The following is a 16,640-nucleotide window of genomic DNA, read 5'->3' as shown; positions in this document are numbered from 1 at the left end:
GGTTCTAACCTCGGCCCTACTATTTGTTAAATTTATGACCTTGGTCAAGTTTATTTAACCCTTCTGGTGATAATCTCCACCCAGTCTTTCTCAGAGTTACATGGGCTAAGTAAGATAATGTACATGAAAGTGCTTTAAAATGTTAATGCTATACAGATATAAATAATAGTACAGATAGTAAGAACAATAATTAGCACTTCCAGTTATGGGAATTCTTTTTTTTTTTTTAAGATTTTATTTATTTATTTTACAGAGAGAGACACGGCAAAAGAGAGAACACAAGCAGGGGGAGTGGGAGAGGGAGAAGCAGGCTTCCTGCTGAGCAGGGAGCCTGATGTGGGGCTCGATCCCAAGACCCTGGGATCATGACTTGAGCCGAAGGCAGACGCTTAATGACTGAGCCACCCAGGTGCCCCAAGTTCTGGGAATTCTTTCCTAACAGTTTGGAACTCTTATTATATGCTGAGGTGTAAGAATGATATTTAATTATAGTAATAATCCAAGTTATTGAGGGCTTACTTTATGCTGTGAACCCTGGTAAGCATGTAACATGGGTGGCTGCTGCCATTCCTGTGTTGCAAATGAGGGAACTGATGACCAAAAATTAAACTTCCCCAAGTTCATGTACCTACACAACTCACAGTAAGTGATTTGGCTCAGATTCAGATCCAATTCTGGCTGACTTTCAGAAGGTTTTAAATTTTACATGGAGACAAAATGGATTAAGTGTCTATTGAATTGCTTTCTCACTTTTGTATATGAAGTCATCTTAAGTACAAAGTGAAAAAATGAACTCATTTTTAGATTACTAGCAGTTCTCTTCTGGTTTCATTTTCTAACTTCTTAACCCTTTCCTCTCAGTAACCGCAATGTTGAGGCTAAACCTGGCTGTAGCTCAATACCCCTTAAAGACTGATGCCTTTATTTCCTTCAAAGTATTCTGATTATCTTCATCAGTTTTTTTTGTTTTGCTTTGAAGATTTTATAACAAAAATGTCCTTAATCTTAAAATTTATCCTGAGTATGTATGCAGGCATGTACATCTCTAAAATATCCTTAAATAGAGACAGTTAATACAGTTATTTATGAAATCTTATTACCATTAGACTTCTCTGTGATATACCATAGCATTTGTGATGTTAACATGTGAAAGTATTGGTAAGCCTGGCTTCTTAGCATGAAATAAGAACTTTTAAGCAAACCAGACTAGTTTTCATTTGGTAGGGACATAAAATCAAGGTGTAACTTTTTTTGTTAAACTGTTTGGCAGTTTGGCAATCAGAGTGAATTTTACCACTTGATTTTCCTTTCTGTATTGTCTCTTTAGCCTATGACTGTTTATACATGTAAAGTATATCTATGAGTCTGTATGTCTGTTAGTGAACTACTTTACTGGCATTGTTACCAGTAAGTGTTACAGCTAGAACTCAACTCCTCAATCTAGAAAAATATGTTGGACGTTAATCTTTTGTTCTGCTGACTGGGTCGACTTTTCTGTTCCACTTGCATCACAGCCACTTTATGAGTCATTCCAAAATTTCAGTTACATACAGCATTGACTTGTTTGAAAGGCAAGCTTTAGCATGAAACTTAAATTTAACATGAAGATATATATGTGAGATTGAGTTGGAGTCCGAGGATCTAGGATGTAAGAAATTTCTCATATGCATATGTAGAAAGGGAAAGAAAGACCAAAAGAATACATTTAACTAAGACTGGCATTAAAGAACATCATAATTAGGTATTGGCCAGATTTTACAAAGGTATTAGAAGGCAAGAGCAAAGGTTAAATATTTAGCTGACTTTCAGTAAATATTGATTGGACAAATGAGTAGAACAGAGTATTATAAATTATGTAAAAATATAGTTTGGTTCGTGTGTGTGTGTGTGTGTGTGTGTGTGTTCTTTTGGCAAGGGGCCAAAATAGGATTTCAGGCCAAATTAATGAGAGGATTCAGTGTGATTCATCGCTTTGTTGTAGCTTCTTTCCAAATCTCCCCTACAACCCCAGATCATTGATATGGAGATAAGAAATGATGATGAATTTGCCTACAGGCAGGAATCAGATGTTCATGGGAGTGATGATCAGACTGCTGCTTTTTTTGCACATCTGACCATTTTGTGGGAAGATAAAAGAAGGGGCATAGCAAAAGGGTACTGGTAAGAGCTTATCCTGTCAGTTTTGCAAATTAGGGATTTATTACCAACTACAATTGCAAGAAATTTCACATATTACTAACTATTCTCTGTGACATGGGACTATTTCCTATGAGAATTCAACAAATATTTTAGTGCCTACTATGTGCTTACAATTCTTTAGATACTGATTGGTAAGAGACAAGGTCTCTGCCCTTCTGTAGAGCTTAAAACAGGAAACTAAACAAGACAGGAGAAACACAACTGGACAAGCTCTAATAACATAACGAGGTAAGTATCTGGTAGGGGAAGTAGACAGTGCTGTTTGATCCTAGCTAGTGAAGTGAGTGAAGGTTAAAGAAGGTACCTTGCCCACTGAAAGTGAAGATAAAAGTTGAGATCTGAAGGATGAGTAGAATTTAAGCAGGCGAAGAACAGGGTCAGGAAGGAACAGCATGTGAAACTCTGGAAGCAAGAGAGAGCATGATGGCACTAAAGAGGAAGTGAAAGGAAATTGGCTGGAGGGTAGAGTGTGAGGGAGTATGGATGGCTAGAAGTTTCACCTTGATTGTCCAGTACAGTGAATGGTCTGGTAGTCGTCTTTCCGTTTGTCATCAACTCTCTTTACTCTGAGTTCCAGGAAGGCAGAACACAGCAAGGAACATCAATCTTAAAGCAACTGGGAAGAAACTACCCCATCCGTGTCACACTCCATAACCATCAGTCATTTTCCTCAGTAATTCCCAGAAATGTCATCTCCCCATCCCCACTTGATGCTCACTAAAAAAATGTTGGGGACTATGTTTAGCACTAACATGAAGTGGTAATAATTACTCTGTTAATTATTTAACACAGACCAAAACATTTTTTTCAAAAGCCCTTGTAAAGCTTGAATTCACTTATAACTTGAGTAATAATGTTCCTGATTATAGTTAATTTAAACTTGGTGAAGTAAACAGACTGTGGTAGGAATTTTTCTGTATTTTAGTTTATACTGTGCTAGACTAATGTTAAATGGTCATCAACACTTTGTAGATATTCCCTAAGATTCGGGGGGATATTTTTGATAAGTAGAGTCCTAGTTAGTAGCATACTAAAAGTCTACTAACTACTTTAAAAAAGTTCTGGAGAGAGGAATTTGAAGAAGGATAATCTCTAAAGGACTGAAAAATAATAATATGCTCTTCACTATACCCATTCCCCCACCAATCTAATTAAATAAACCTATAAATACAAAGCAACAGTATTAGATTTCCGGCCCATATCATTGCCTCCTTGGAAGACAGGTACAAAATTAGTGAAAATAAGTGGGCCAACTTTCAGATCTACAAGAGACAGATTGGCTCTGGATGGGCCAGATTATACCTTGCAATTTTTATAAGATAATATTGAGCTAAAGCCATATTACTTTTTGCAATCATATCGGAAAGGAGATGCTTGCACAATTGTTCAGGTGAAGTGAATTTGGCCTTCACATGTTTTCCCAGCCTTATCTTGTATTTTCTACTAAGGAGACTTTATGCTATGCTACTAGAGAATCTGCATTTTAAAAAATACTAGTTCTTATGATACTTAATTTTTCCAAACCATTGGAATAACGAATATGATACTGTTGCTCCAAAATCTTGTAAAAATTTGTCACCCTGTCGAACCTTTTTGATAAAGCCATACCATCTTTTCATGGTAACACTTATATTATTTGACTTGTAGCTCTTCAAATAAGCTAACACCTAAGAATTCTGTACTATAGATTTGATGCTGTTTTTGTTTTCAGAACTCTTCATCTTGGCTTATACCTATCCTGCCTGATATGCTGCGGCACATTTTCCAGTTTTGTGTTTTAGAAAGCAGCCAGGAAATTCTGGACCTCATTCACAAGGTACACAGTGAATATATCTGTATTCTTTTCCCCGATTTTTAAAAATTTTCATAATTGCTGTACTGTTGTTGGTCGGAGATTTTAAGAAATTGGAAACACATTTGAAAAGTGTGATCTATGAAACAAGGAAATAGGCTTCTTATGGAGTATAATAGTTAAGTCTACTAGGCAAGTGTTTTAGGCACTTTCTGATAGCCTCAATACAGAAAATAAAATGAAGAGAAGACTGTTTTTATCACTTATTTTGCTGTTTATCCGTATGGTTATTGATTCTGTGAAGTATCTTTTGGGATTCATTGGTAATATATAGTCTCATTGTTGTGGTTTAGGTTTATATTTTTTTCCCTTACTTAGCAAGGTTGGTCGGTCATATGTGTTAGAATCTTTAAAGAAGAAACATTTGATATAATTAATATTTATTGAGGGAAATGGTACTGTTGTAATTCAGTCTTGAATTATTGCCTCTGAAGCAGCTCATTGTTAACAGCCTTATATTAACAGTGGTGTTATTTCTATATGTTTTTAGTTACATTTAATGTTAGGCATCAAGAAAGGTACCTTATTGAGTAAGATCATGAATCGATTTAAGTTCTTAATTTATACTAGGATATTACCACCTCTAACTTTAGCAGAGGATATCTGTCAGGAGCTGTTATATCTTGAAGTGTGTGCGTGTGGTTTTTTAAAAAGATTTTATTTATTTGGGAGAGAGAGCATATGAGTGGGGGGCGCAGAGGGAGAGGGAGAAGCAGACTCCTCCCCACTGAGCAGGGAGCCCGATGCAGGGCTCGATCCCAGGACCCCGAGATCGTGACCTGAGCTGAAGGCAAATGCTTTTTTTTTTTTTTAAGATTTTATTTATTTATTTGAGAGAGAGCATAAGAGGGGAGAGGGTCAGAGGGAGAAGCAGACTCCCCACTGAGTGGGGAGCCTGATGTGGGACTCGATTCTGGGACTCCGGGATCATGACCTGAGCTGAAGGCAGACGCTTAACTGACTGAGCTTACAGTCCAGGTGCTCCTGAAGTGTGTGTGTTGAATATAGAGCTGCATTAGTATCAAGCTTTATGATATATGCAAAGGATTTCAATGACTGAAATTTTGACAACTTTTATTGTTATGGGTATCTTATATTTTAAATGATTTTCACAAAATATTGAAGGAAATTCTTTCTGTTCCTCTCTTTAAAACTTTCTTTTATGTTCTTTAGTATACAAACCTATCAAGCAGTATTTAAAAATAAGCCTTTATATTGACTTTTAAAGTTCATCTCTGTGCTTGCTATTTCCTACTTTTTTTTTTAATTCAGTATCCCTAAAAATAAGTATTAGGTTTTATTAGCCCTCACTAGGAAAATTTCACTTTTCATGTTTCTCTTTTACTCTGTAGGTTTGGATGGAACTGTTGTGCAAAGCTTCAGTTCAGTATGTGGTAGCAGCTGCTTGTCCATGGATGGGTGCTTGGCTTTGCTTAATGATGCAGCCTTCTCATTTACCTATTGATTTAAATATGTTGCTAGAAGTAAAAGCTAGAGCCAAGGTAAGTGCAGAGGGATATAATGTATTTGAATGTTCAGCTCTATTAATACGGTAACCATGTAAGAAATTTGTATTGTTTTATTTTAATTAAGTGTGATTTAATTAATTTAATGTATGCAGAAATTATTTTATAAGGACCTTTGCAAATGCATAATTTTATCCATTAAAATTTTGTGAAAAGAACTGTTTTTTATTGGGAGAACAAATGAAAGTATTTTTGTGTACAGAGGAGAATTCCCTATTAAATTTTAATGATTAATTTTTATTATTATTTTTTCCCTCTTTCCCTCTAGGAAAAAACAGGTGGTAAGATACGCCAAGGCCAAAGCCAAACAAAAGAAGTCCTTCAGGAATACATTGCAGGTGCAGACACCATCATGGAAGACCCCTCCACTAGGGATTTTGTGGTTATGCGGGCCAGAATGATGGCAGCCAAGTGAGTATACAAAAATTCAGAAGCCTTTTAACCAGAATATTCTAATGTGTTTGTTTGTCAGTACTTCCTCGAGCACACTAATTACAGAGTAAGAAAAAGTGTAAGAAAACGTTTTTCATTTTCTTGAAGTTGTAAATAAGATTTATATCTTTCTATGAAGATAAAATAGGAGTTATGTCTTTGTTGGGAAAAGTTATAGCTTCAATAAGGGGAACTTCTTTTTTCTCTCTCATAGATTGTTAGGAGCGCTTTGCTGCTGTATTTGTGATCCAGGTGTAAATGTGGTAACCCAAGAAATTAAACCAGCTGAATCCCTTGGCCAGTTACTACTCTTCCATTTGAACTCCAAATCTGCCTTACAGAGAATTAGCGTTGCTTTGGTAATCTGTGAATGGGCTGCTTTACAAAAGGTAAGATTTTGCCCAAAAAGTAATGAAGACAAATTAAGTAAACCAATTTCCATTAGCTGTTAGGATTATTTCCATTATATTTTACAAACAGAAAAAAAATTTTCTCTATATAAAAACTCAACAGTTCTAGAAAAATATTCTAAATTATATAATGTGAAACATTGTTTGTCTTCCATTTGCTTTTAACCTTAGACTTTTTTCTTATGACCCCTAGTCTGGTACCTGAGACTACTAGCTATGACCATACTTAATGTTTGCTCTTGATACTACAGTCTGTTAAGAAATGTCTTTCCTAAAAACACATGTGTATGTGTGGAAGCCATCCAGAAACTGTTGGTCATTCATTCCTTTATATCTCAGATGTTCCTGAAAACTATAAAAGATGAGAGGCTTTGAGTAATAGAGATCCATTTGTATGAGTAGTAGCAAGGGCAGAATTTTGGGTCACAGGAAGAATAAAACCTCCACATTTAAATGACAATCTTCATGTTTTCAAATAAGCCATTCCCTGCAGCCCCTTTAACCTTTAACTTCTAATAAAATGTGTGATTTTGTGTAAGACTGACTTCTGTAAATCAAAGAAACTTCCTGCTGGCTTTGTTTATTCCATTAACTGGAATTCTGGAAATTTAACTGTCTGCACTTGCTGTGAGAGTTTCTTGTTACTGCCTCTTAGCAGTTTGTCAAAGCTATAAGCTATGTCTAAAAGTAACTGAGCCATGCTCTGTTGCAACTGAGACCCCAGCTTTGCCTCTGGAAAGAAGCAAGGCTCATCTGTTTTTAGGCAGGACTCGGTGTGCTGGAGAGGCAGTGATGCTGTGTTTTTGTGCCTCTCAGACTCAGCAGCAAGTGTTGACAGTTCGGTTTCTGGACCCTCACAGAGCTTCTCTGGACTTACTCTGTGAAGCCCAGGCTGATCACCCAGATCCCCTCATGGCTCACCACTGAGGCCATTCCCCCTCTGGTTGGGGCAGGCAACAACCAGAGAGAGTGGGAAGGGTTAGTTAAATTTGGGGGCAGGTAAGTAGCTTTTAAATTATATATCCATTTCTACAGTATGGCATGTGAAGCTATGGGTTCAACTGTTAAGAAATCTAATAATGAGTTTTCAAATAACATTTTTAGTGCATGCTAAGTGTTCTTTTCTGACTGATTTCTTTTTACAGTTATATATTTTTAAATCTGTGCTATATGTATGTAAAGTTCGTATAAATTCAGAGTAAAGTAAGAGTAGTTGCAAAATTTAATGGAATTGTAGTAGTTCCATGTGCATGTTCTGAAGTCATTCATATTAAAATTTTAGAGTAGTTTGTGTGATACCTTTTCTCTGTGCAACTAACGATGTTGTTCTGGGAGGTAACAGAACATAGATTCAAAATGAATAGGAATTTAGAACTTTGTAGTTTGCAAGTGAAGATGTATATATCTCTAGAATTATGTTTATATATTTGCCCTGAATATTTTTTGTCTGTTGTATTTTAGGAGTGTAAAGCTGTTACCCTAGCTGTGCAGCCACGTTTACTTGATATCCTTTCAGAACATTTGTATTATGATGAAATTGCCGTTCCATTCACGCGAATGCAGAATGAGTGTAAACAGCTTATTTCATCATTAGCTGATGCACATATTGAAGTTGGTAATAGAGTAAACAACAGTGTTTTTACAATAGATCAAGCTAATGACCTGGTGAGTAAAGAAGTGACTTTCTTAATTTTAAATTGAGCATGAAATAAATTTTAGAAATTTTTCATGTGATGTTTACCATAAAACACTAATTTGTTGAATCTGTCCATGGCCTGATAGCCTGCTGCCCATACCCTATAGAAAAGTTATTTCATTCTATTGACTTTTTTTGAACTTAGAGGATGGGGAAGGAATTTTCTTTAAATCTCAGATTCTAACAAACCAGTATACCTTTATCAGAGGAAACTGTTCCATTTTTTGTTCATTTCTCAGTTTTGCTTAAAACTGGCAGAGTAGAGGGGCACCTAAGTGGCTCAGTCGGTTAAGGGTCCAACTCTTGGTTTCGGCTCAGGTCATGATCTCAGGGTCCTGAGGTCAGCCCTGCATCAGGCTCTGCACTCAGTCAGCATGTGGTCTGCTTGAGATTCTTTCTCTCTCCCTCCTCGTCTGTCCACCCTCTGCTTTTACATGAGCTCTCTCTCTCAAATAAAAAAAAAAACCACGAAAACTGTCAGAGTATAGAAAAAACTGTTTCTATATAAGTTCCTGAGTATTTCTTATCCCCTCTCTCAACTTAAAATATTCAAACATAAAGAAAAGGTAAGAAGAGAATTACACAGTGAACATTCATATACTCACCAGCTAGACTGCAGAGTTAACATTTTACTAAATTTGCTTTATCACATATATATGCAGCTATCTACTTATCCAGCCATCAGTCCATCTTATTTTTTTGATGCATTTCTAAGTAAGTTGCAGAAATCAGTACACTTCAGCATGTATATATATCATTAACTAAAATTCAGTATTTGTTTTTTGCTCTATTGTGAGGTTAAATTTATTTACTATGAAGTACACAAATCTTAAACTATTTGATGAATTTTAACAGATGGATATACCTATGAAACCCAAACCCGTATCAAGTTGCAGATATACCATCACCACTTCACAATCCCTGCCTGTCCCTGCCCTCAAGTAACCATTGTTCTGATTTTTCCTCTACCATAGATTACTTTTGCTGATTCTAGAATTTCATATAATTGGAATCATACACTCTGTGCTGTTTGGTATAAGATTTTTTTTCAGCATGATGTTTTTAAAATTTATCCATGTTATGTGTATCAGTGATTCACTGTTTTTATTGATTAGTTTTATTCCATTGTATACACCACAGTTAAGCTCTTCCGTTGATGAACACTTGGGCTGTTCCAAGTGTTTGGCTATTATGAATAGAGCTGCTATAAACATTCTTATACAGGTCTTTTTGTAGACCTATATTTTCATTTATCTTGGATAAGTATGTATGAGTAGAATTGCTGGATCATAGGGTAGATGTTCATTTAGTTTTATAAAAAATTGCAGACCTTTTCCCAAAGTGGCTATATCATTTTACCTTCTAACCAACAATATGTGTGAGTTCTGGTTCCACATCATCATCAACATTTGGTATGGTTTTACTTTGTGTTTCCTTGATGACTAATATGTTTGACACTTTTTTTATGTCTTATTGGCCATTTGTAGATCTTCCTTTCTGAAATGTCTGTTCAGATTTTTTGTTTATTTTTAATTAGGTTGTCTTTTCATTATTGAGTAGTAGGACTTTTTTTAAATTTATTTATTTGAGAGAGTGAGAACGCGAGGCAAGAAGGGTAAAAGGAGAAGGAGAGAGAATCTTAAGCAGACTCCATGCTGAGCACGGAGCCCGACACTGGGCTTGATTTCACAACCCTGAGATTACGACCTGAGCTGAAACTAAGAGTTGGATGCTTAACCAACTGAGCCACTCAGGCTCACCCATTTTTTTTTTTTTTTTAAATGTATCCTGGAATACCAATCCTTTGTAAGATAGATGCTTTCTGAATACTTTCTCCCAGTGTGTGGCTTTCCTTTTCATTTTCTTAGGTGTCTTTATTTAGATGAGCAGATATTTTTAATTTTGATGAAGTTTATCAGTTGTTTTCTTTTATGGTTATTGTTTTCTTTGACCTAAAGTACCTTTTCTTATCTCCAAGTTGTGAAGGTATTCACCTACATTTTTCTCCTAAACTTTGCAGTTCTAGCTTTTATGTTTAGATTTGTCATCCATATTGAATTAATGTTTATAGTGTGAAGTACAAATTGAATTGTTTTTCATAAAGATAACCATTATTTTCTAGCATCATTTATTGAAAAGATTTTCCATTCCCCAATGGATTGCTTTGGCACCTTTGTCAAAAATCTGTTGCATGATAAGTGTAGATCTGTCTCTATACTCCATTTGCTTAGTCTATTTGTCTCTCATGCCATCACCAATGTCTTGATTACTGTAGCTATATACTTAATAGGTTCTTGAACTTAGGTGTAAATGAGTTCTTCCTTGTTATAGGATCAGAAACTGAATCACTTCACTTGTGTTGGTTCCTGTGAAAGAGCAGTCTTCATGTCTTATCCCCTTTTCTAATTAGAAAATTAAATAGTTGAAATTTTTTTGTTCTTACCTGTGAGAAAAAGCTAAAATTGCTTTTTTTTAAAGTTGTTTATAAAGTTTTTTCTGATTTTTGCTGTTCTATAATTTATCCATTTCCCCCTTTCTTCTTCTTTTTTTTTTTTTGCCTTCTTGGAATGAAATCAGTCTGTCTTCCCTCCCTACTGAGGGAATTTTTTTTTTTAATTTTATTTTTCTTACAATGAAAACTTTTAAGGTTTACTGTCTTAGCAACTTCCAAATATGGTAATATTATTGACTTTAGTCATCAGGTTGTACATAACATTTTCATAACTTATTTATTTTATAACGGAAGTTTGTACCTCTTGACCTCCTTCACCCATTTTGCTCTCCTCCTCCAAACCTCCCTCCCCTCTGGGCAGCTACCATTCTACTCTCTATATCTATTAGCTTTATTTGTTCATGTGTTTTTTAGATTACACATGTAAGTGAAATCATAAGATATTTGTCTTTCTCTGATGTATTTCACTTGGCAGAATGCCCTCCAGGCCGATCCATGTTGTCATAGATGGAAAATTTCATTCTCTTTTATGGCTAAGGTAGTATTCCATTGTGGATATATACTGCATCTTCCTTATTCATCCATCCATGAACACTTAGATTGTTTCTGTATCTTGGCTGTTGTGAATGATGCTGTAGTGAACAGAGGGGTGCATATATCTTTTCAAGTTAGTGTTTTCATTTTCTTCAGATAAATATCCAGAAGTGGCACTGCTGGGTAATATGGTAGTTCTATTTTTAGTTTTTTGAGGAACCTCCATACTGTTTTCCATAGTGGCTGCATTTATATTCCCACTAACAGTGCACAAGGGTTCCCTTTTTTCCACATCCTTGACAACACTTGTTATTTCTTGTCTTCTTGATAAGCCATTCCGGTAGGTAGTGAAATGTTATCTCATTGTGGTTTTATTTGCATTTCCCTGATGTGAGTGGGATTATAGAGCATCTTTTCATGTACCTATTGGCCATCTGTATGTCTTCTCTGGAAAAATATCTGTTCAGATCATCTGCCCATTTTTTAATCAGATTGTTTTTGTTGAGTTATATGAGTTCTTTATATATTTTTCATATTAATTCCTTATCAAATATATGATTTGCAAATATCTTCTCCCATTCAGTAGGCTTCCCTTTCATTTTGTTGGTGGTTTTCTTCCTGTGCAGAAGCTTTTTAGTTTTTTTTATTTTTTAAAGGTTTTATTTATTTATCTGAGAGAGAGAGAGAGGGAGAGAGAAAGAAGGAGCAGGGGGAGGGGCAGAGGGAGAGGGAGAAGCAGATTCCCCAATGAGCAGGGAGCCTGACATGGGGCTCAATCCCATGATTCCAGCCAAAGGCAGACGATTAACTGAGCCACCCTGGCCTCCCTCCCCCCTTTAAAAGATTTTATTTATTTGAGACTGAGGGGGGAGGGGCAGAGGGAGAGGGAGAAGCAGACTCCCTGCTGAGGCTGCCAAGGCTCCATCCCAGGACCCTAGGATCATGACCTGAGCCAAAGGCAGACATTTAACTGAACCATCCAGGCGCCCCTGCTTTACTAAGGCCCTTGACCAGGTTGTGGCAATGAGGTTTGAATAAGAAAAGCTTGAAGAAGGGGTCATTCGATAGCTTTACTTTTATTTAAAGATTTTATTTTTTTATTTTAAAGAGAGAGCGTGCGTGAGCATGCGTGCGTGTGTTTGAGTAGGGGGAGGGGCAAAGGGTTTGTAAAGACCTTTAGTTCCGCTCTGAAGGCATCCCTCCCCTGCCTAAAAACATTATTTTTGTTTTCCTTGATTTTAGTTTTTTTCCTTTCTTTCTTTTCACACCTTCTCTAAATTCCTCATCTCTTTTCATTATTTCTCAATAATGGATATAGTCCCACTTGGTCTGGTGTTTTTTTGGGGTGGTTTTTTTGTTTTTTGTTTTTTGTTTTTTTTGCTTTTTTATGGAAATGTTTTCCTTTTAAAGCTATCAGGGGCACCTGGGTGTCTCAGTCGGTTAGGTGTCCAACTCTTGATTTCAGCTAAGGTCATGATCTTGGGGTCGTGGGATCACAGCCCCACTTCGGGCTCTGTGCTCAGTACGGAGTTTGCTTTTCCCTCTCCCTCTGCCCCCTCCCCCCCACTCACACATGCTCTCTCTCTCTCGTTAAAGTAAAAAACTAAATAAAATCTTTAAATAAATGTAAAGCTATCAAATGACTTCAGGCTTTTCTTATTCAAACCTCTTACTCTTCAGTGAAACTACTGTTCTGTTTTATGGACTTAATTAGTCCAGTGGTTTTGACCTAGTACATCAGAATCTCAGGAAGAAAGTATTGAGGGAAGGGCTATTTATTTTACTTTAAAGTTTTTATTTTATGCCTGCATACAAGAGTACATACTGTAAAATTCCATCTATATGATGTTCTAAAAGGCAAAATTAACCTAGAAAGATAGAAATAGGAAAACTGGTTGGTTCTTAAGCAGGTTGGGGGAGGGGTTGACTAAAAAGGGGCAAAACTTTCTAGGGAATTAAAATGTTCTGTATTTTGATGGGAGTGGTAGTTACATGGGTGTATCAACAAATTTTATACTTTTGATCTCTGTAAATTATGTGCAGATCATTCTATGTAAATTATATCTGACCTAAAAGTACTGGCAAAGAAAAATACGAGTCTTGGCTCACTTAAAAAAAAAAAGTTTTAATTTTAATTCCAGTTAACATACAGTGTTATATTAGTTTCAGGTTTACAATATAGTGATTGAGCAATTCTGTGCATCACCCAGTGTTCATCATGACAAGTGCACTCCTTAATCCCCATCACCTATTTCACCCACCTCCCCACCCAGCAAGGGCAATTTTCAAATATTTATTTATTTATTTATTTAGGGCAATTTTAAAAGGTTAGTCTTAGTCTTGGCTTAGAGCAGCTATTTCATTAATCTTTCCATTGACTCCCTATTTTTCTCTTACCTGCCAAATATAAACATTTCCCTAAGATCTTTCTTTGTCACCATTCTCACAATTTAGTTCTTACCCTTGTTCCATGCTTTCTTCTCTTGATCTCTTGAAGTTCTTCTATTAGGGATTTTTAGGTGGATAGCTCACTGTCACTTCAGCTTAACACAACCAAAACTGGAATTTTTTTTAACAGTAAAATGCCTTTTTCAGTTTGCCTTTTACAGTTGTAAATCTTGCTACCATTTCCTTTAAGAAAGCTTCATATGTTTATCTTTTCTCGGTTTTCATTGCCACAACCTGGTCAAGGGCCTTAGTACTTGATGACTAGGTTCTGACTCATCTCTAAGGCTGCAGGCGGTCTCTGGTCCATTTCATCTTCCATGTTGTGCCAGACTTGTAAAGCCCTTTAGTTCCACTCTGAAGGCATCCCTCCCCTGCTTAAAAACATTATTTTTGTTTTCCTTGATTTTAGTTTTTTCCTTTCTTTCTTTTCACACCTTCTCTAAATTTGTCATCTCTTTTCTTTTCATTATTTCTCAAACTTCCTCCCCTTCAGCATAGTTAGCTTTTTTCCTTGCAGAAGTGTACCATGCTCACTCACTTCCTGTGCCTCACTCATTCTCAATTCTGAGTCTGAGCTCCTGTTTCTTTTGTCAGGAATTCCCTGCCCTCAACCCTCTGTGTTTATCCCAGGTTCATCTCTTAACGTTCCTCCATCTGCACCCTATACTCAGGCCATGATCAGCTGTTCTCAGTTCCCTGGACAATGCCCCACTTTCCACTTACCACCTCACTTCATTTGCCAAGATGTCCTTACAACTCCAGACTTAACCCATTCTTTAAGAACCCCATCACAAGGGGTGCCTCAGTGGCTCACTTGGTTGAGCATCCAACTCTTGGTTTTGGCTCAGGTCATGATCTCAGGGTTGTGAGATCAAGCCCCATGCCCAGCTCCATGCTCAGCACAGTTTGCTCGAGCTACTTTCCCTCTCCCTCTGCCCCCTCCCCCTGCTAGCGCATGCGCACTCTCTCCCTCAAATAAAATCTTCAAGAAAAATAAAAATCACAAGTGTTAACTTCATCTGGCAAGGCTCCACTAATCTTATCCCCTGAGAAGAGTTAAGCAACCCATGTGTCCCACAGTAACTTGCACTTACCTCAGTTATATGTTACATTGTCTTGTTTACTTATATATCTTTCTCTACATTTTTTGAGTGTATGAAGACATTGGGTCTTACTCATCTTTTAGTATTTTTCAGTAGATTCTTGTTGAATGAGTGAACGAATTAATTTGGGGTGATTGGAAAGCTTTTCCTTAGCTTAGAATCATTGAAAATTGACAGAAGCATAGTATATTTAGGACAGTCAAACTTTTATCAGTGAAGTCCTGTTTCTGATAAATCTTATGCAGAACTCAAATAAAATGAAGTGGAAAGTATAAGCTGGTATGTGATTGTGTTTCTTTGTAGTGAGCAAATGGACAAGGTCAAGTAGATATAGCTCAATTTAAAGAGTTTCGTATTTTATAATCATAAAAGGAGATCTTAATTGTGTGCCTGTTTTGTTTTTCATAATAAGAGGCCAGTATTATCAGTCTTGTCCATAATAGAATTATTTGTAAGTCTGAAAAATTTAGGTTCTCCATTTAAGGGAAAAAAAAAAGGGTTCTTCAGTGTTACAGGCTTCTCTGACTAATATTCATCAGACTGGATCTATTTATAAGAGCCTCTAAATGATTACAGTTACCTGTCAAACAAGAAGACTATTTTTGTTATGTAAGCCATCACACAATCTTTAGATGGTAATTAAAAAAACATGCTCACACAAAAACTTGTACATAAACCTTCACAGAATCATTATTCAGTATAGTAACTAAAGGGTGGAATGATCTTCAAATAATGAATGGATAAATACAATGTGGTATATATCCATATAGTGTGGGATATTTGGCAAGAAAAGGGAAAGAAGTACCACATTTGGGACACCTGGATGGCTCAGTCGGTTAAGCATCTGCCTTCACCTCAGGTCACGATCCCAGGGTCCCACATCAGGCTCCTTGCTCAGCAGAGAGCCTGCTTCTCCCTCTGCTTGCCGTTACCCCTGCTTGTGCTCTCTCTCTCTCTTGCTCATTTACTCGCTCTCGCTCTTGCTCTGAGAAATAAAATCTTTAAAAAACGCTATAAAAAAAAGAAATACCACATTCATCACTACAACACTGATGAACCTTGAAAGCATGCTAAATGAAAGAAACCAGTCACAGGAGATTACATACTGTATTATGTATTAGTCCATTCGTATGAAATGTCCAGAATAGGCAAATCTATAAAGATAGAAAAATATGTAAGTGGTTGCATAGGGCTGGAAAGAAATGAGGAATGATTGCTAATAGGTATGAATTTTTTATTGGGGATGATGAAAATGTTCTAAAATTGTGATGGTTGTACAAATCTGTGAATAGAATAAAAATCATTGAATTGTACACTTTAATGTGTATATTATATATGTAAATTATATCTCAAAATTGTTAAAGATGTATTAAACAGTCATTTAATGTGGCTTGTAAAGTTGTCTGATGTCACAGGGTATTCATGACTATTGCACCAGTTTCTTTCCCTTTTTTATGCCCCCCCCCCCAACCCCTGGGCATTTTCACGAGAAGGGAGGTCAAAGAAAGAATGAAAATAATCCAGTTGGGCGCCTGGGTGGTTCAGTTGGTTAAGCGACTGCCTTCAGCTCAGGTCATGATCCTGGAGTCCGGGGATCGAGTCCCATATTGGGCTCCCTGCTCAGCGGGGAGTCTGCTTCTCCCTCTGACCCTCTTCCCTCTTGTGCTCTCTGTCTCTCATTCTCTCTCAAATAAATAAATAAAATCTTTAAAAAAAGAAAAAAAAAGAAAATAATCCAGTTAACAACACTTAGCCACTTAGCAATAGCTGCCCCAAAAGTTTTTAAATTGGGAAGAATATTTTTCCCTGAAAGGAGGTTTGTGAGATTTGGTATTCCTTAATTTAGTTTATATTTGCTGATAGGTTTCTCATTTCACCAAACTACTGTGTTGGCATTCCATGTAATTTTCTCTTAAACTTATTAGATATATTTAAGGGATAGGTAATTTTGTTCATCTCAGTAGACTCTGTGTGTGTGTGTGTGTGTG

General features: G+C 36.5%; 1 protein-coding gene across 1 annotated transcript in view; it reads left to right on the top strand.

Moving 5' to 3' along the window:
• BTAF1 (B-TFIID TATA-box binding protein associated factor 1) overlaps positions 1–16,640 on the top strand; it is a 103,727-nt gene that overhangs the window by 46,751 nt on the left and 40,336 nt on the right. The window contains exons 15-19 of the mRNA XM_028098737.1: positions 3,911–4,015; positions 5,404–5,553; positions 5,846–5,988; positions 6,224–6,398; positions 7,881–8,084. Coding sequence (XP_027954538.1) covers positions 3,911–4,015; positions 5,404–5,553; positions 5,846–5,988; positions 6,224–6,398; positions 7,881–8,084 — 777 coding nt within the window. The remainder of the gene's footprint in view (positions 1–3,910; positions 4,016–5,403; positions 5,554–5,845; positions 5,989–6,223; positions 6,399–7,880; positions 8,085–16,640) is intronic.

This window comes from Eumetopias jubatus, unplaced genomic scaffold (genome assembly GCF_037043125.1).
Source record: "Eumetopias jubatus isolate StellerSeaLion01/CBP00866 unplaced genomic scaffold, mEumJub1_p1.0 scaffold_17, whole genome shotgun sequence".
NCBI classification, from domain to species: domain Eukaryota; kingdom Metazoa; phylum Chordata; class Mammalia; order Carnivora; family Otariidae; genus Eumetopias; species Eumetopias jubatus.
This window is presented reverse-complemented; position numbering and strand designations above follow the sequence as displayed.